The sequence below is a fragment of the Mustela nigripes genome, chromosome 13 (assembly GCF_022355385.1).
Source record: "Mustela nigripes isolate SB6536 chromosome 13, MUSNIG.SB6536, whole genome shotgun sequence".
NCBI lineage: Eukaryota > Metazoa > Chordata > Mammalia > Carnivora > Mustelidae > Mustela > Mustela nigripes.
The window spans coordinates 112,588,715-112,607,629 of NC_081569.1; the positions used below are offsets into that span (position 1 = coordinate 112,588,715).

The 18,915-nt window shown below is 44.0% G+C and overlaps 1 protein-coding gene across 1 annotated transcript in view; it reads right to left on the reverse strand.

Moving 5' to 3' along the window:
* The window catches only part of ZFYVE26 (zinc finger FYVE-type containing 26), a 62,749-nt gene that overhangs the window by 24,941 nt on the left and 18,893 nt on the right, over positions 1-18,915 (reverse strand). The window contains exons 13-26 of the mRNA XM_059373462.1: positions 18,019-18,087; positions 17,172-17,323; positions 14,699-14,900; positions 13,507-13,770; positions 11,243-11,362; positions 10,987-11,151; positions 10,213-10,431; positions 9,072-9,174; positions 7,469-8,214; positions 5,407-5,603; positions 4,412-4,516; positions 2,699-2,821; positions 2,119-2,295; positions 93-339 (exon numbers count right to left, since the gene is read on the reverse strand). Of these exons, the coding sequence (XP_059229445.1) occupies positions 93-339; positions 2,119-2,295; positions 2,699-2,821; positions 4,412-4,516; positions 5,407-5,603; positions 7,469-8,214; positions 9,072-9,174; positions 10,213-10,431; positions 10,987-11,151; positions 11,243-11,362; positions 13,507-13,770; positions 14,699-14,900; positions 17,172-17,323; positions 18,019-18,087 (2,889 nt within the window). The remainder of the gene's footprint in view (positions 1-92; positions 340-2,118; positions 2,296-2,698; positions 2,822-4,411; positions 4,517-5,406; positions 5,604-7,468; positions 8,215-9,071; positions 9,175-10,212; positions 10,432-10,986; positions 11,152-11,242; positions 11,363-13,506; positions 13,771-14,698; positions 14,901-17,171; positions 17,324-18,018; positions 18,088-18,915) is intronic.

Genomic DNA, 18,915 nt, shown 5'->3' on the forward strand with positions numbered 1-18,915 from the left:
TCAAAATAATAAGAGAAGACAAATTATAACTAAGGATGCACTATGATGTTTTCTCCTCTAGCTGGAGGCCCCATTAGGATGTTGGCAGTTACCTGATCGTTTCTCTCTCAGAGAGTATGGGAAGTCCAAGGCTTTTCCTGCATATCTGGAGAGCAGTGAGTCAACGTCATCCATGGTGAAGCCAATCTCCTGCCCAGCCAGCAGCTGGTGCAGTGTCTGCACAGCCACAGTGGCCCAATCCACTTTCATGTTCATGAGTAGCTGCTCCAGCATGAGGAGGGGGTTAGAGGACAAGTGGGAGTAGCTGGCCCGGTGTGGTTCAGGTAGGGTCAGCAGAACCTGTTTGGAGGGTAGACCCATAGATTAAAGAAAACAGTACACACATTTCAGAAGAAATCCAAGGTTCTTACTGGGAGGGAGAAGGGGATCAGGGACCAAAGGTAGACGACCAGCTACCAGGGCTGGGGAGCAGGCTTTCAGGAAGCAAGCCTGAAGTCCTATTTCAATCTTCCAGGAGGCAAGCAACAAGTACTTCAGGTACATTTTACCTAGATGAAAGGTTGGCTAACTTCCTCTGTAAGGGGTCAGATAATTCGTATTTTAGGCTTTATGGGCCATGAAGTCTCTGTGGCAACTACTCAGCTCTGCCAGTGTGGTGTGAAAGTAGCCATAGGCCATATGAAAGTAAACGAGTGCACAAACTTATATTAAAAACTATCTGGGGGCGCCTCAGTGGCTCAGTGGGTTAAAGCCTCTGCCTTCAGCTCGGGTCGTGATCCCAGGGTCCTGGGATCGAGCCCTGCATCGGGCTCTCTGCTCAGTGGGGAGCCTGCTTCCTCCTCTTTCTCTGCCTGCTTCTCTGCCTACTTGTGATCTCTATCAAATAAATAAATAAAATCTTAAAAAAAAAAATCCGATTCACAAAAGCAGGCTGAGGACTGGATTTGGCCCACAGGTGGCACCTCCAAGTATAGCTGAACTCTACCTGATCTTAAAGCCACTACTTTAACCATCTGAGGCTTATTAGAATGAGCAACATAAAGTAGTATTAGTAGGGTGCCTGAACCTAGCACCTCCAGTGTCCTACAGGTAAATGATGTCTCTATACTCCTAGAGACTGTTATCACTAGGCTTGAAATATGTTCACTGGTTCTGCTCATTGCCAATTTTCAAGGATTCCCCCTATTTAGTTATAGTGCATCAAAAAACAAAAAAGGGCATTTTCTTTAGGAATATTTTATGTAGTAGAACTCTTAACAAGTGGGCCGGTACTCATATTGACGGTTCTCCCAGCACTCATCTATTCATGGGGCAAGTTCCATACTTATTGAGTGAAAAGACATGACTGCCAATCAGAATCATCAGAACAGTGTCCGAGGGCCCTAATTCTCCCCAACCCCCCTCTTTTCCAGATTACTTCTTCTAGCTTGTAATTTCTTCTGTTAGTGTCTCCAAGGTTACACATCAAAGGTAAGAACCTCATTACCTAGAGAATTAACTCTTTTCTTTAGCAAGACAAGGTTATTAAGCAGTAGTTTGATATCCTTCCTCAGAATCTCTTTGGAAGATAGCCAGGCCCTGTCCCAAGAGATTCAGTTTTTTTTTTTTTTTTAAATTAACATATAATGTATTATTTGTTTCAGGGGTACAGTTCTGTGATTCATCAATCTTATACAATTCACAGTACTTACATGTAAGTACCCAGCCACCCCATCGCCCCCACCTCCTTCCCCTTCAGCAACCCTTTGTTTGTTTGTTTCCTGTGATGAGAGTTTCAGTTTTAATTGATCTGGGGTAAAGGTTAACGATTTTTTTTAAAGTCCAGGTGATTCTACTCTGCAGTCTGCATTAAGAACAACGATCTAGCAGATACCAGGGAAACCACAAAGGGAACTTAAAAGGGCCACTTAGAACTCACTTTGGAGACAAGGTAGTAAGAGAATGACAACTCCTAAGGGATGCAGGAGTGGGCTCCTGGATAAAGGTTTTATATAGCATAGGTCAAGAATGGCAAGTGTCTAGGAGAAGAGCCACTGAAAGGTTAAGTTCTGAAGCAGGAGCTGGGCCAGCGGTCTCTCCCCAAGGCATGCCTTTCCAACTCCCCCCTTCCTTCCTGACCTTGGATCCCATGTACAGTGCCTGGATTTCACGGTGTCGGACAGCAGTCAGTTCTCCGTAGAAATGTGTGGTGAGGTAGTTGGCCAGGAAGTGAGAAGCGGCCAAGCTAGGATGCTGGTCGAGGGATTGCTCTGTGACCTCAAGGCACATTGTGGGATCAGGAATTCTTCGCAGGAGCTGTTGTAGGAGAAGGGTAGAGGAGAAAGGTAAGGCTCATAAAGAACTCAGTCCAGCCTTATTTTATTTGGGAATGGAACATTTAGGTTTATTAATCTTGGACTAATCCCTTCTCTGCACTCTCTCTTTCACCACCCCTATAGCTTCACAAATGATGACTGTGACCAGAGTTCAGCAGAATCCTGAACATGGCTGACCATCTCGCATGAAAGACAGGGCTGGGCACCTTCCACTGAAGATGACTATGATCTTCTTGAGGCTAAGAAGGACTCCCGAAGGACACGAAGTGGCAGATCTGAGATCGCAAGTGCTTTGCGTGGTATTTAGCATGAACAAAGCCTTCTGATTTGACTAACCTTTTTGTCTTATTCCAAAAGAAAAATGGCAAGAGATGGACGCTTACTTGCAGAGCCTTTTCATGATCTCCTCTTTCTAGAAGGTGGAGAAGATGCTTTTGATGTAGGCTGACTAAATGCTCTCTTGGAATAGGGTAGAGGTCGCCCCACTCCTCACACAGTCCATATTCCTGGAAGCAAATACACATGGCTTCAATCCCTTTGAATCATTGACTTTGTCACATCCAGCTTTTGACTGATTTCTCTCAGCAGTCTTGAGTCTGCTGAAGCCCCAGGAAAGTTTGGATAAGTGGTGATGGGAACTTCGCTCTAGGATTAAAGTGGGCTTGTAAACTCAAAGGACTAGAGTGGCAACGGAGTTATATAAATGATCAAAGTAGGTTGCTGATTAATGGTATCAATTTTCTCTGAGATCTAACACAAAAAAGATATAGATGACATGAAGTGACTGACACCTTGTGTTAGTCCTGGGGAGATATTAAGAAAGTAGGGAGGACTAAGACTGTCCAAAGGAGAAAGTGCTGAGTAATGGATAGAATTGTTCAATCAGTATATAGTACAATGAAACTACTATATCACTAAATGTCAATTATATTAGAATTAAAGAACAAAACACAAAGGAGAGAGTGCGCACTCAGCTCTTATTGTTGTCATGTGAATGTGCAAGCCCAGGGTTGCCAAACATCAAAAAAAAAAAACAATAATTTTTTTTTTTAAATCAAAACCTTTCCTATTTTAAAATGTTGGCAATGAAGTTAACATGAAAAAATAAAAATGTGGCAGACCAAAACTGCAAGGGTCAAACATACATGCTGGGCGTTAGATTCTGTCCATGTCCCTGTTTGCTACTCCTCACCCCCAATCTGTGAACCTTGGATTAAAGTTTTAGAGAATGGAATTCCCAAGGCTTTGCCCAAGTATTTTAATATGGTGTCTCCGGGAATGCTCTCCCCACAACTCTGACTGGGGCCACCTTGTTTAAGATGTTTCTTTGTTTCTCAGGCTACATCAGGTGCCCTGCCTGTGCTCCCACCACAGTCTGGGTTTACTCCTGTCAGTTGGTATATCGCAATCGTCTAGGGATGTATGTCACATCACCCCTCTTCCCAAAATGTGAGCTGTACAAGGTCAAGGACTAAGTTTAGTTATCTTTGTTTCACCACTATCTACTACAGTGGCAAATAAGAGATGGTCAATAAAGGTTTCTTCGATGCATGAACATCTGAATGAGTACATCCACATTTTGAACTGTGGTATACGAGCTCGTTAAAGAATAAATAAAATGTTTGGCATTCAAATGTTCAATAAACATATGAAAAGACATTTTCATATGTCATAATCAAGGTTATTAGTAATCATGGGAATGTAAATTCGAGCATGAGATACCATTCTACTGGCACAGAGGGCAAAGTTGGACAATACCATATCCTTATGGCATTTGGTAAGAGGAACTGCAAGTGGTCTACTGAGCTTAAGAGCAATTTGTCATGTCTCAGTAAAGGTGAGGATGCTCACGCCCAGTGATTCCACAATTCCACCAGTAGATCTATAGTCTGTATCAGCGTACAGAGCGTAGGGTGATAGTACAAATGCATCCATTGCATTACTCGCCACACTTCTCCCTCTGTTAGTAAATTTTACACACACAAAAAGAAAAAAGAATGTGGACACTGATACATGGAAAGGGGTCTACAGTCAGGTAGGGAGTTGTAACTCTTGAGAAAGGGAAAAAGGGGGAATACCACTCAGGAAAATAGTACCTTTGCTTCCAGAATCATGTTCATGACAGTTGATGGGTCCTCAATGCAACAGTTCCTCAGGCTCTGCCAGTCACACCACACTGGGGTAGACTGCAAACCCAGAATCTAAGGAAAGATAGGAAGAGCTATTAAACCACACTTCAGCTTCCCCCTCTATGAACATTCAAACTCATCAGAGTTTCAGGGATGGACCACCCCTAAGTTTCTGTCCCAATGTTAAGCTGTCAAAACTTGCCAGGAGAGAGGAAGAATGAAAGCAAATGGAAAAATCAGCATAAATTTTTATACTTGCTATGCAGCCATACCACCGAAATCTATCTCCCTGGGTCTCTTATCTTGAATATAACACACATCCTGAAATAATCTTTCATTTTCAAACTGTCATGTCTATGCAGCCTTTCAAAATGGATCTTGACATTTAAAACAATCTTTAAAAATGACACAATAAAGATTAAGATCTGTGGGGCGCCTGGGTGGCTCAGTGGATTAAGCCGCTGCCTTCGGCTCAGGTCATGATCTCAGGGTCCTGGGATCGAGTCCCGCATCGGGCTCTCTGCTCGGCGGGGAGCCTGCTTCCCTCTCTCTCTCTCTCTGGCTGCCTGTCTACTTGTGATTTCTCTCTGTCAAATAAATAAATCTTAAAAAAAAAAAAAAAAAAAAAAAAAGATTAAGATCTGTAAGAACTCTTGAAAAACAAGGAACACGTAACAGACATAAAACATGCACAAAACTCAAGTACACATGTGAAACAGGCTTTGCAGACTGTTACTACTATCCTTGTTTGATGCACACATATTTAAAATTACAAAAGGAAAATAACAGGAAATAGAGGTAAGGTCTCTTTTCATTGTTCACCCAAGAACAGAAGCCAGATGCAGGACAAAAGCCAGGCCCAGATCATCTGTTTCTTAAAGTCCAGCATCACATGAGAAGAGGCTGGAGTTGGTAATATGGTGGGAAGCCTATTTCCTTCTTCTTGATGCTGGAAACCATACCTTCTGATACACCCGCAGCTCTGCCAGCTTTCTCTGTAGCTCACACTTCAGTCCGTCTTGGACAGTTGTATCCGAGATGCAGTATGCCAAGATCTCCAAGCACCACTCCAGGGGCCACCTGTCCACAAGCTGTAGGGTTAACCGACTTCGCAGAGATGCGTCCTTCACAGGGAACAGGAACTGCCAACCTTCTTTGTCTACAAGACAAAAAGATGTCCAGAGGTAGCAAGCTTGGCACAAGAAGAGCTCAAAAGTCCAGGCTACTCCTTAAGAGAAGGGCTTTGTTCAATTTCATAAAACAGGAGCTTGGATCCTTAAGATCCTTCTGACCTTAATTCATTTTTATACTTAGAGCCATTATATGAAAAGGAGAAATGTTATATGCCCTCATGTTTCTCTTTTTGCAAACTTAATCACAGTCATGAGACTTTCTGAAAAGAGAGAGAAAAGGAGACAGGAGAGGAAGAAAAAGGAAGAAAGGGAGAAGAAAGGAATGAAGGAAGAAGAGACAGAAGAACAGATGAAGCTCTCCACGTTTTGTGATAGCATTGGGTCAGACTCAGACTGTAGGTAGAACTTTGGGTGTTCCCTGCAGTTTCTGCCCTGTGTCATACAGAACTCTTCAAAGTTATTTCAGGTAAACCAGTATGACCCCCTCCATGCCCTCTGTCATAATTACTCAGTAGATCTTTCTCTCCTACACCCATTTCACAGATCTGACTCAAAACAGTTAAGACTGCACAGCCAGTCACTGGATTTCTCCATCTTCTCCTGGAGGGATTTTCTCCTTTCTGCAGGGCAGTTAAGCCCCTGCCTGAGAAGCCATTTCCTATGGCATGTCCAACTCTTGTCCCCGCTCAGTGGAGTGTTACTGGTCATTGCTCTCAACTCCCTTAAAAGCTCTTTGGGAGCTTTCATTTATTTTTTTCAGTGCAAAAAGGTGGTTTTATTAAAGCATGGGGACAGGGCCTGGCAGCAGAAAGAGATGTCTCATTGGGAGCTTTTAAAATAGGGGTAGTCAAACAGGCCCACAGTCTCTCTCTCTCTCTCTCTTTTTTTTAAGATTTTATTTTTAAGTAATCTCTATACCCAACATGGGGTTTAAACTCACAACCCCGAGGTCAAGAGTTGCATGCTCCACTGAGGGAGCCAACCAGGAGCCCCCAGTCTGTTTTTATGTATAAAGTTGTGTTAGAATACATCCACACTCATTTGTTTATTTATTATCTCTGGCTGCTTTCATGTTCTAATGGCAGAGTTGAGTAGTTGCAACCGAGATTGTATCATCTCCAAAGCCCTTTAGAAAGAGTTTGTTGGCTCCTGTTTTATTTTTTTATTTTTTATTTTTTTTAAAGATTTTATTTGATAGAGAGAAATCACAAGTAGACAGAGAGGCAGACAGAGAGAGAGAGGGGAAGCAGGCTCCCTGCTGAGCAGAGAGCCCGATGAGGGACTCGACCCCAGGACCCTGAGATCATGACCTGAGCCGAAGGCAGTGGCTTAACCCACTGAGCCACCCAGGTGGCTCCTGTTTTAAAGTCAACATTCGCCTGAATTCCAGCTTGGGCTTCTGGGGGTTAGGCTCAGATATCTGTACTTTAAAAGAATTTTCCAATGATTCTGGTATGCAGTGTTGAGGATACTGGCTATGAGTGCCTGTCCTGAAGTTAGATGGAGGGTGCCTGGATGGCTCAGTCAGTTAAACAGCTGCCTTTTGCTCAGGATTGAGTCCCACATCGGGCTCCCCGCTTTGACAGGAGTCTGTTTCTCCCTCTCCCTCTGCCTCTGCCCCTCCCCACTACCCCTGCTCTCTCTCTCGCATGTGTGTGCTCTCTCAAACAAACAAATAAATAAAGTTAGATGGAGTGGGGTTCTAAGCTCTGCTCCAGCACTTACTATCCTGGGCAAGTTTCCTATTCTCTGAGCCTCAGTTTCCTTTTAATATGATAAGATTACGGTGGTAGCTTTCTCTAGAGTTATTGGGATCAAATGCAATGACACACTCATTGAAAGCTCAACATTATTAGCACCAAGGAAGGGGGAGGCACAGCCTTCTGCTCACCACATGCCGCGGCACAGCTCAGAACTGCATCTTTTATGTTGCTCAAGTCGTCCACGTCTCGCCCATATGCTTCTGTGAGCTGAAGGGCTCGGGTCCAATCTCTGGCTACCAGGGCTTCCTCGAAGGCCTCTGTGAGCACTTGTAGGGCAGTGGGAGAGTGTAGGCCCAGGAGGACAGTAGAGAGACTGGCCCGGCCACAGAGACTCGCTGCCAGGCTCTGCCCTTGCTCGGTGGACCGTCGTAGTGGCTCCCAGGCAGCCAGGAGGGAGGCCCTGAGCACAGGGAACTGTTCTAGGAGGCGCTCACACTCCTGAGCTACCTGCTCTGCACTCAGAGGCACCTCCCTGCGGCCACGAAACTCCTTCCACGACAAGCTGGGCTTGGTGAGCTTTGGCCCCTGGGAAGCCCCCAGACAGGCCACTAGGGCTAGCAGCTTTGAACGGGACTTAAGGAAGGCCAAGGCAGAGGACGTAAGGGCTGGGAGTGATGACTCCCTTGGGGAGGAGCGGGGCTTTCTCTCCACTGTGGAATTCCCAGTTGGCTTCGGTGAGCCCAGTGTAGAAAGTGGGAGGTCTTCCAGGCACTGGGAGGTATGGAGCCGGACCAGGACGCCCAGGTGCGTCAGAAGGGATGATGTCTGCTGGTTTTGCCGGGAAGAGCAAAGGGCAAGAGGCTCACAGCAGCAGTTCACGATGACTTTCGGCACACTCAGGCTGAGCCCCTCTCGGGCCAGAAGGGCTGCTAGCCTGCAGGGAGAGAAGCAGAGGAGGCACAAAACCTGAGCGCACAGGCTTATTACCCAAGCTCGGAATTCATTTGTTTATACAATCAAATGTAAATGTAGACTCTTTAATTGTTACTCTTAACTCTCTCTCTTTTCTCCCCACACGAATGGCAGCCTATCAGACACCCTGCTCTGCTCTCGATTTCTCACTTGGTATTCTATCTGGGAGATCTGTCCACATCCCTCTACAGAGAGACCCCCTCATTCATGTTTATATCTACATAGTACTCCATTATGTGTTGAGCCATAATTTAATTAGTCTTCTATTACTGAACAGTGGATATTGCTTACCTGCTTCTATTACATATAAGACTAGAACAAAATGACTTTGTATATATATAATTTTTTCACGGGTCAGGAAAGCCACAGGGTACATTCCCCCATATGGATTGCTAAATCAAAGGGTATACAAATTTGTTTTTTTAAATAAATATGGACAATCTGTCTTCCCACAGTGGTTGTACCAATTTATACCTCACCAGCAGTCTTTGAGAAGGCTTGTTTTTCTATAGTGTGCCAACTAATGAGTTATCCAATTTTTGGATTTTTCCTTATTCCTAAGTGAAGATTCATCCCTTAAATTTTATGCTTGTAATACAAATGTTGGTAGAGGTGGTGAAACAGAAAGAAATGAGGCAGACTGAAATTGAATTTTAATGTAACAAGAGTAAACAAAAATTAAGGGAAAAGTCTGAAAGAAATCCATACTCTCTGTACTGAACTCAAGCACAACCCCACTTAGCCCTGGCATTCCTTAATGAAACGAAAACAGTTTTAAGAAGGCCCATCCGTGCTTAAGTCCCACAGAGTAGTTCCTACCTGTCTGGTGGAACTTGTCGCTCAAGTAGGAGGTGTGACACAAGTTGGGAAGAGCTCTGTTGCAGAAGAACAAATGGATTTCCCACCTTGACCTCCACGTGATCTGCAAAGATAAAGTGACTTTTGTTTTTACCACTGACCAGAACAGCTCAGAGCCCTGTTCCCCAGAATTAATAAAAAAAGGGTAACGTCAAAATGAAGACTACACTGAGGGGTACCTGAGTGGCTCAGTTGGTTAAATGTGTGCCTTGGCTCAGGTCATGATCTCAGGGTCCTGGAATGGAGCCCTGAGACTAGGCGGGGAGCTTCCTTCTCCCTCTCCCTGCCATCCCTGCTCATGCTCTCTCTCTCACTCTGCTCTCTCTCAAATTAAAACAAACAAACAAAAAAACCTTAGGAAAAAAAAAAGAGTACATTGAGAGCCCTTCTGTTGATATTTTCTATGTAAAGGGTATTCTTGAGAGGACCCTGATTGCAAGTTTACAACTTATTATGCTCTAAAGACTTCCAACCACAGCACAGACTTCAGTGGGTAGGTCTAGCCACAAATAGCTCATCCTGCTCTCTTTACCATGACTAAAGTACAGGCAACACTTGCTCTGTGGACTGAGATAAGAACCTGGCCCTCGAATTACAGCTTGATCCTCTCCGGGTCCTGAAATCCATGACGGTCTGAGAGAGGTATTTTTTGTCATTAATGCAATCAGAATTTACTGAGTACTCCCATGTGCTATACAGTTGTACTGGGCAGTGGGGAGACAAGGATAACTAAAACACACAGATAAGTAAGAGTGGACTCTATAAATCTAGTGTTCGTGGCTACTGCTGTACCCACAACCTCTCTCTCTCTCTCTCTTTTTTTAAGAGAAGGGTCAGGGGTGAGCAGAGGGAGAGAGAGAATCTCGGCAGGATCCATGCCCAGTGTGAAGCCCAGTGTGAAGCCCAGCGTGAAGCCCAGTGTGGGGCTCGAACTCACAATGCTCAGATCGTGACCTGAGCCGAAACCAAGAGCCGGACACCCAACCAACCGAGTCACACAGGCGCCCCAGTACCCAGAACCTCTTTTGTTGTGCACCCTTCCTCTTCCCTGCTCTAAACATTGGGCCAGTCATGACTTCATCTCCTCTTCCTTGTGACTCACCAGGCTCAGAGCTCAAGCTCCGAAGGAGAACTGCAGCCATGGTGCTGCAGTAACTGAAAAAGGTGCCCATGTAGTTGGTCTGCCTACTGCCTGCTGGGGTGTGCTTGTCCAAGTTCTTCTGGAGGAGCTGAGTCTGGATGTGCACAGGGTGGGCCTCAGCCTCTGGAGCTTTCTGGGCTGCCTGCTCCACCAGCGAGGACAGTGGAGTACTCCTGGGCTCTGGAAGGAGTTATGACAGGAGAAGGGGTGGAAGCATTAGTCTCTGCTTCTGGCACTGATCAACAGGGCCTTCGTTAGCTTAAGTGCTACACTTACAAGGTAGCTATAAAATCCTATACTGGTTGCCTGTACGAGTGATTCTTAGCCAGGAAACCTTTGAGTATAGAAAAATCGGGGTGGAGAGTCCTGTTTTCACCCCAGTGTCTTTGGGGTGGAATGGCTCTGTGGAGAACATGGTCATCTTTTAGCGAAGGTTGATCATTATTTACTAAGTACCTTCTGGGTGTATTCCTCATTAAAAGTCAGGAAAATGTATTAGCTAATGGAGCATGAAGCATCCCTTCACTGGAGTAGGGGAGAATCAGGTGGAGTTAACACTGGAGTAGGGGAGAATCAGGTGGAGTTAACATGTCAGAGGCTCGCTCTGACGAACGAGGGGGCCGCAAGAGCCCAGTCCTGGAGTGCTCAGACTCTGCTCTAAAGTGCTCCTTCACTCCTGGCTCTTTCCTCTCCCTTAGTCAGCCCTCATCTGCTGCCACGCAGTTGGGCCCATACCTGGCAGCTGTAGTGCCTCTCTCAGGGACTGGAGGACCTGATCCAGCTGCTGCGAGAGGGTGGCACGGCTGGCCACACAGTCCTCGGTGAGGCTGGGCCAGCACAGCTGAAGCAGCTCAGCCACGCTGCACCGCGGAGGGCCCGCTCCTTTTTCTTCTATGCTCTCTGTGGGAAGCAAATGAGAAGAGTGAACTCTGATGCAGACCTAATGTTCCACACCTAGGAATCAAGAGAAAAAGGGAGAAATGCAGCTCACCCGGTTTAGTTTGTCCGGTTGATGTAAGTGGGTAATTGAGGATCTTACTGATTTGCTGAAGAACAACTGGAAAACCTCGAATGCCATCAGCATTGAGAACCACGTGGTCTAGCCGTCGACCTAGAAACGGATCGAAGGAAGAGGGAATGCAGGACAAAATCAGGCACTTTCAAAGATTGATACTCAGTCCTGTATTTACTTACAAAATTTTATCTTCTCCAGGGTTAGGGAGGAAATATATGCTCTGTCGTTCTGGGTGAAAACCAGTTTACCTGGCTTATTCCATGCCTGAGGTTCCAGAGTGACCTTCAGCATGATGCCTCCACTGTCAACAGCAGCAGACCCAGCACCTAAGGCACTCCATTGGAACTGCTGTCCCAGGCCAATCACTTCTTGTGAATTTGCCTTGGTCATGCCTTCAGCTGAGAACCGGAGCTGGGATCATATCTGTCTTCTCTCTTTGCTTAAAGTGGCATCTTGACACCCTGACTAGACTGAACAACTCTATGGATAAAGATTATTCCTTATATCTCTCTTGTACCCTCTACACTTCAGATAATCTGGAAATATAGTAGGTACTAAATTAATTCCTAACTGATTGACATGAAACTATCTCAGCTATTAACATTCTGAGTAATACCTCCTTTCATTTTCAAGTAGGAGTACTAGGAGAGAGGGAGGGAAATTGTGTGATAAAAACAGCATTGCACATGCCACAGCAGACTTTCTTAGAAAGATGATGTGAACATTAAAGGACATTTTAACCAACAGCTCAGAAGTGATTTGCAGGGGTGTGCAGAAAAGAGGTACCACAGCAGGCCTATGATCACTATCCTTTGAAAGTCTTGCTTGCAAACTTGCTGTTGGTTGGCAGCTGCAAATATTGACTGGTAAATGGTTTCTGACATGGCTATAAAATGAGCCAAAGAACATCTGCTTTCCTTTTGAGAGTCTAGAATTTTGGTACATGTGGGGCAGAGATGGCGCCCCATAAAAGCCTTGGGCGTTGAGTCTCTAATGAGCACCCTCGTACACACTTGTCACAACTACCGTTGGAGGAATTAAGCTCAGCCTGTGTGACTCCACAGGGAGAAGACTCTAGCAAGCTGTGCCTGGTTTCCTTCAGACTTTATCCCATGAGCCTTTTCCCTTTGCTGATTTTGCTGCATATCTTTTTGCTGAAATAAATTTCAGCCATGAGTATGACTATATGCTGAGTTCTATAACTTCTAATGAATCACTGAGCCTAGGACTGGCTATCCTGTCATGACCTATTCACCGTTCTTCTCTTCATATTACTGATACAGGGGTGCTGTTTCCAATGTTTGGTGAGTGTATCAAGGATGCGTAGAATGGAACTTTGCCTAATCCTTTCTTCATATTTTTCTACCTTCATATACTAGATTCCTCCAAGAATTCCATATATACATTCTGGGACATTATTAACCTCAAGATATAATCCTCCCTCTAGCTGTGATCCATGAACAATTCCCTTATGCCGCATTTACAAATTCAAGACTGTTCTGGGTTTTAGGTTACATGGGGTTCATTCTGGCATTCATTCTGGCAGTCTAAAGGCACAATTTCCATTTATACAATTTCTTTTTCTTTTTCTTTTTCTTTTTAAAGATTTATTTATTTATTTGACAGAGAGAGAGATCACAAGTAGGCAGAGAGGCAGGCAGAGAGAGAGAGAGAGGAGGAAGCAGGCTCCCTGCCGAGGAGAGAGCCCGATGTGGGACTCGATTCCAGGACCCTGAGATCATGACCCGAGCCAAAGGCAGCGGCCTAACCCACTGAGCCACCCAGGCGCCCCATCCATTTATACAATTTCTAAAAAAAGATTTTATTTATTTATTTAACAGAGAGAGAGAGATCACAAGTAGACCGAGAGGGAGGGAGAAGCAGACTCCCCGCTGAGCAGAGAGCCCGATGTGGGGCTCGATCCCAGGACCCCGAGATCACGATCTGAGCCAAAGGCAGAGGCCCAACCCACTGGGCTACCCAGGCGCTCCACCATTTATACAATTTTTGAATATGTATTTCGTCTTTGAATTTACCTATAATTTCCCTAAATGAGTGCAGATTGCCAAGTCTATTAAAAAGATAAGTGTCTCAGACTATATTTAAACCACCAGACTAGACATGAGGAAGTTAACTAATACTCCTTCTCCCTGTCTCCAGTCAGTATTTTCTTCTTATGCATCTCAGAAACCCATCCCCTCATTGGAGAATTAGGAATAAAGCTGAAGAAGCACACTCACCCCGGCTCTCAAGGCTAATGTTCAGACGTCGTTCAGCTGTTTCCAAGAGCTGCTTACAGGTTTTCCAGAGCTGGCACTGAGAGCAAGCAAGATCAAATGCAGCCATGGCAGGGGGACTGAGGTCTTCCAGAACTTCTCTCAGGGGAGCAGTGGGCTCCACCAGGGAATTGCTTATCCAGAAGTCCTCCTGGAGCGTGGGGATGGGTTCTCCAGACGTGCTGAGTAACTTGTCAGTCACATCAGAGATGGAGTAAAATACCATCCCTGGACACCCAGAGGTGGAATAAAAAGCAAGAGGTTAACATGATTCTCACTACTTTCATTCTGAAAACTAGTTACCTAAAAAAAAAAAAAAAAGTTTGAGATCCTTCCACACAAGATTATCTTCTGTATGTATTAGCACCATCATTACAGCCTGCTCTTATGGCCTCAAAACAACGTTATGAAAAGGCAGACCCAGAGAAACTCAAAGTGGTCAAGATGACTGGGGGCTTCTTCCTAATGGGATCTAAAGGTAGGCTGAGAAAGAATGAGGTGTATTTGTGTGTGCTAATCAGAAACAATCTCTAAAACACATTGCTAAAAAAAAACAGGTAGAAAAATGGGACTTACTGTTAAGAACGCATTTATATTACGAATAAAAAAGATATGCAGAAGAGGTATGGTGAATTTCTGGGAGAACGCAGAAGGAGCAATCTGTGATGGTAGTTGATGTGTGGAGCCTGGATGACTAAGAGATGTGGAAATGTGGGGCAGGATTCCACTTTCAAGAAATCATGAAAGGATGGGCTTTTGCAGTGCCATCCACGTTGGGCACTAACGCCTGTGAATCCTACACCATCAATGTTATACACAACTTCACTTTGAAGAAAAGTGAAGTGATATGTTTTATCCTGGAATAGCTACATAGGAAGGAAATAAACTCCCAACCATTTCCCAAGGCCCAAGCCAGTGGCCATCAGAACAGATGGGGGAAACAGCATTCACACCCTCCAGTTTAAACCCCACAGGACAAGCTGAATGGAGCAGCTCAAGTGGCAGGGATGGGACCACCAGGGTCAGGGAAGTTGGGCCACACCTAGAAATGGACTCTGTGTGTGTCAGCATTGCTATTTTTCAGGTGCTATGCCTACCCCCATGAGGAACCCATGATTTGCATGGCTGTTCCTTCACCCCCCAACCTCCCCTGCACCTGCTGCTGCAGCATTGCCAATGGCCTGTAGTGTGGAGCGGCCGCTGCCTGTTCTTCGAATGGTGCTGCTACCACCATCGGAATTCTGGTTTTCAATCTTGTGCTCTACCCGGGACAGCTCCTGGATCACCTCCTGGTAGCGCTCCATGAACATCAACTCCCCTGAGCTGGGTGAGGACTTCAGGTTGAACATGAACACCACCTGTCACAGGAAGAGGACGAGTGGGGGTTGTGTTGGGTCCGCTGAGTTAGGGAATCTAGAGATAGGAGATCTTGCCTAGCATTAGAGTATGGCTCTGAGACATACGCTTTGGAGGCTTGTGAGAGTACCTAATATTAGAAGAATAGATCAAATACAGAAATTATTCATAAAACTTGGCAAGAAAGCCTCTATGGCCCCCACAGAAAATAGGCAAAAGACGTGAATAGTTTCCAAGAAAAAATGCATATGACTAATTACATATGACTAATACATAGATGAAAAATGTTTTCCCTTACTAGTAATCCAGGAAATTTAAGTTAACATTAATACCATTCTGCATCTATCACAATGACAAAGTAAAAATAAACCATCATGGAGTGCTGGTAGGATGAACTGTTACAATCTTTTTTTGAAAAGCAATTTGACAATCTACAAAGCTTAAAAAATGCTTTTATTCTTTGACTTAGTAATTTTTATGAGAAACTCTCTTAAGGAAATAATTCAAAAGACTTAATGCTTGAAGGTGATAATCTACAAGGTTGAAAAGAACTGAATGTTGACTAGCAGGGAAATGGTCAAATGCACCTACTTGATCAGACTACTGTGAGGTCACTAAACCCAATGACAAGGCAAATGCAAAAAAGGTCCTAAATAAAGTTATAGATTCAACATAATTTTGGTTATATAAAAGTCATTCATAACTTGGAAAAGCATTGGCAGAAATATACTTTACCTTTAATATCGGTTGTTCTGGATAACAGGGTTAATACTTGTTAATGCATGACTTATTATATAACCAGGTTAAGAAAACAGGGATTTTTATTTAAAAAAAAAAAAAAAAAGGATCAAGGTCCCAGGAAAGGAAGAGGAGGCGAGGACTTTTAGGAATAAAGCCTTGGAGGGGGTAAGGTTGTGGGGGAGGAGGGTCCCAGCTGAATTCCTCTCAGAATTTGGGTGTAAAAAGGTTGGCAAGGGTCCTGTTCTCCCACAGAGGTTCAGAATTATTATCATTTAAGTCTGGGATCTAAAATGATTAGAGGAAGTTGAACAAAGATTCTTCTACCACCTAGATTTCTCCATTTATTTCTCAACAACTGAACGCGAATTAAAGAAAAATTCTGACCTATTTGTTAAGGGATCAGCACAAGTGTAATAAAAATATCAAGAGAATTTTAAAAACCAGAAGAGTAGGTTTTTATGCCATTAAATTTAAGCAATTTTTAGTAGAGGATTCTTGTTTCTCTTACAGCTTGTACATAAACCTCTTAACATTTCCATGAGGACAAGCAGATATTACACTTAACTCCAATTTTCAAATAAGGATATGCAATTTCTGAGAGTGTAAGAGTCTTTCTGACTTTTATTCCTTGTGCTTTTTCCTATAGAACATGATGAATATTCTAGTTTGGTAGTCTCCTATACTTATATAGAATTAGCATTTTAGTTATTATTAAAAATTGTCTGCATCTGAGCCTTGGTGGCTCAGTTGTTAAGTATCTGCCTTTGGCTCAGGTTATGATACCAGGGTCCTGGGATCCAGTCCTGTATCGGCTTCCCTGCTCAATGGAAAGCCTGCTTCTTTCTCTGCCTCTGCCCCTGCTGGTGTTCCCTCTCTTGCTGTGTCTTTCTTTTCAAATAAATAAATAAAATCTTTTAAAAAAATTGCATTATTATTATTATTTTTTTTTTTTAAAGATTTTATTTATTTATCTGACAGAGAGAAACCACAAGTACACTGAGAGGCAGGCAGAGAGAGAGAGAAGGAAGCAGGCTCCCTGCTGAGCAGGGAGCCCGATGCGGGACTCGATCCCAGGACCCTGAGATCATGACCTGAGCCGAAGGCAGCGGCTCAACCCACTGAGCCACCCAGGCGCCCGCATCATTATTTTTAACTATATAAAATCACCTATGTGTTCCCAGAAGGAGTGTAAGGAAAGACACAAAAATATTTCACTATTTTGAAGTGATAAAATTGTGGCTAAATATTTTATCTTGTTGAAACACTGTTTCTGTTAAGAAACGATTCAATAGCTTAAATCTCCAGGATTAATCTTGAAATCCACAGTGCTAAGGACTGGGCCTTGAACATGGAAACTCCCCCGTTGCTCCTGTTGGATTTGGTCCGTCAGGTGCTCCTGAGGCTCTGGTTGCACATGCATCTAGCTTTACTTGAGGCCCAGTGGGGCCTGGACAGCCATGGGCTGTGTTTTCCTTCCTAGAACAAGATATGGCCTGGGCGGCTAACACCCGCTACACAGGTGCTCCCCTTACCTGGTGGGCTTCGGCAAAGTTCCCCCGGAGGATGCAGGATGCCAGCAGTGACTCGGGTGGGGAGAACATCATGGGGATGAATGAACTTTGCGACTGGGGCTGCAACCGGCCATCCAGCTCATTCCTTCCAGACACAGCGTTCAGACTTCCCTCTGTTGGCACACAAGAATGTGGGGGCCAGGGAAGCAAAGAAACTGAGGAAAAACGTGACTGTTGGCACCTCCCACTAAACTCTTATCTTTAAGTTCTGTAAGTGGGGCTTAATTCTTCCTCAGTTGAAGAGCAAACCTATGCTAGTATCTTTGAATACAAGACTTAAGTACCATTTTAGGGTTAGTCAGCTGTTTCTCTCTGCTGATGGGTGACTCCATGATGGTGAGACACCCCTTCCCCCTTTCCTTGCTGAAATCTGCTTGGCCATCTACAGAACAACCTTTTTTTTTTTTTTTTTTCCAAATTGAGATATAATTGACATATAACATTATAATAGTTTTAGGTGAACAACAAAATGATTTATGTATATATTATGAAATGGTCAACCCATTAAGTTTAGTTAACATCCATCATTCATCACACCTAGTTACAAACTTTTTTTCCTTGTGATAATTTTTAAGATCTATTCTCTTAGCCACTTTCAAATATTCAATAGAGTTGTGTTAACTGTAGTTACCACACTGTGTATTATAGCCCCAGGACTTATTTATAACTGGAAGTTTATATCTCTTAGAACCAACCTTCTTGAATATAGGCATAAACTGCTCAGTCCAGGATTTTATACTGTGATGTAGGGCAACTCTCTATCAGGGAAAAGCTGCTTGAAGTTGGCTAATGTTTGGGAGCCTCATACCTGAAGTGCTTGTGCTCAGCTCACTACTTGTACTTTCCAGGGATGGGTTGGAACTTCTGTCCCGGCCATCTAAAGGTATTAGGAAGAAAAGAGAGAATCAACCCTCAACTCCTTACAGTGTACAAGCTGGGGAGGGAAGAGGTAGTGGTGGTGCTGAAGAGGTAGTGGCAGAGGGAGAGAGAGAGAGAGAATCTGAAGCAGGCTCCAGGTCAAGCACAGAGCTTGACTTGGGGCTCCACCTCAGGACCTTGACATCATGACCTGAGCTGAAATCAAAAGTCAGATGCTTAACTGACTGAGCCACCCAGGCATCCTGTCCACCTCTTTTTAAAGGCAATTTGGTAATATCCATGTATCTTTGACCTTGCTATTCTACTGCGAGGAACTTATTCTGTAGCTATATTCACACAGACACATATGTATGTAAGTAGATATGTATGTATACAGACATATATGTACAAGGTTTACTATAGCCTTGTTACTAATAGTAAAAAACAGAAACAATTTAAATGTGCACAAAAGAGTATACACAGCAGTGAAATACGAAGCAGGCCTTAAATTACAAGGAGAAAAAAGTAAGTTCTCAATACGTAGCATGACACATCTGTTGTATATATAAAAGAATATAAGTGAAAAAAGAAAAGCACAGTTCCCAACACATACAGTAAATATAGTTCGATGCATCTGTAAGCATAAAATCCGATATAACGGTTATATGTCATGAAAATTTCTGGAAAAAACTATTAGCAAGGTTACCTTAGGGGAGTGCGACTGGGATAATCTTAGATCCTAGATCCTAGATCCCTTATTCTTTGTTTGGACCATGTGTTTTATTTTAAAGAATCCTAGATAAGTGGCAGCATACCACTTGGCCTGGCACACAGGAATGAGGACTGG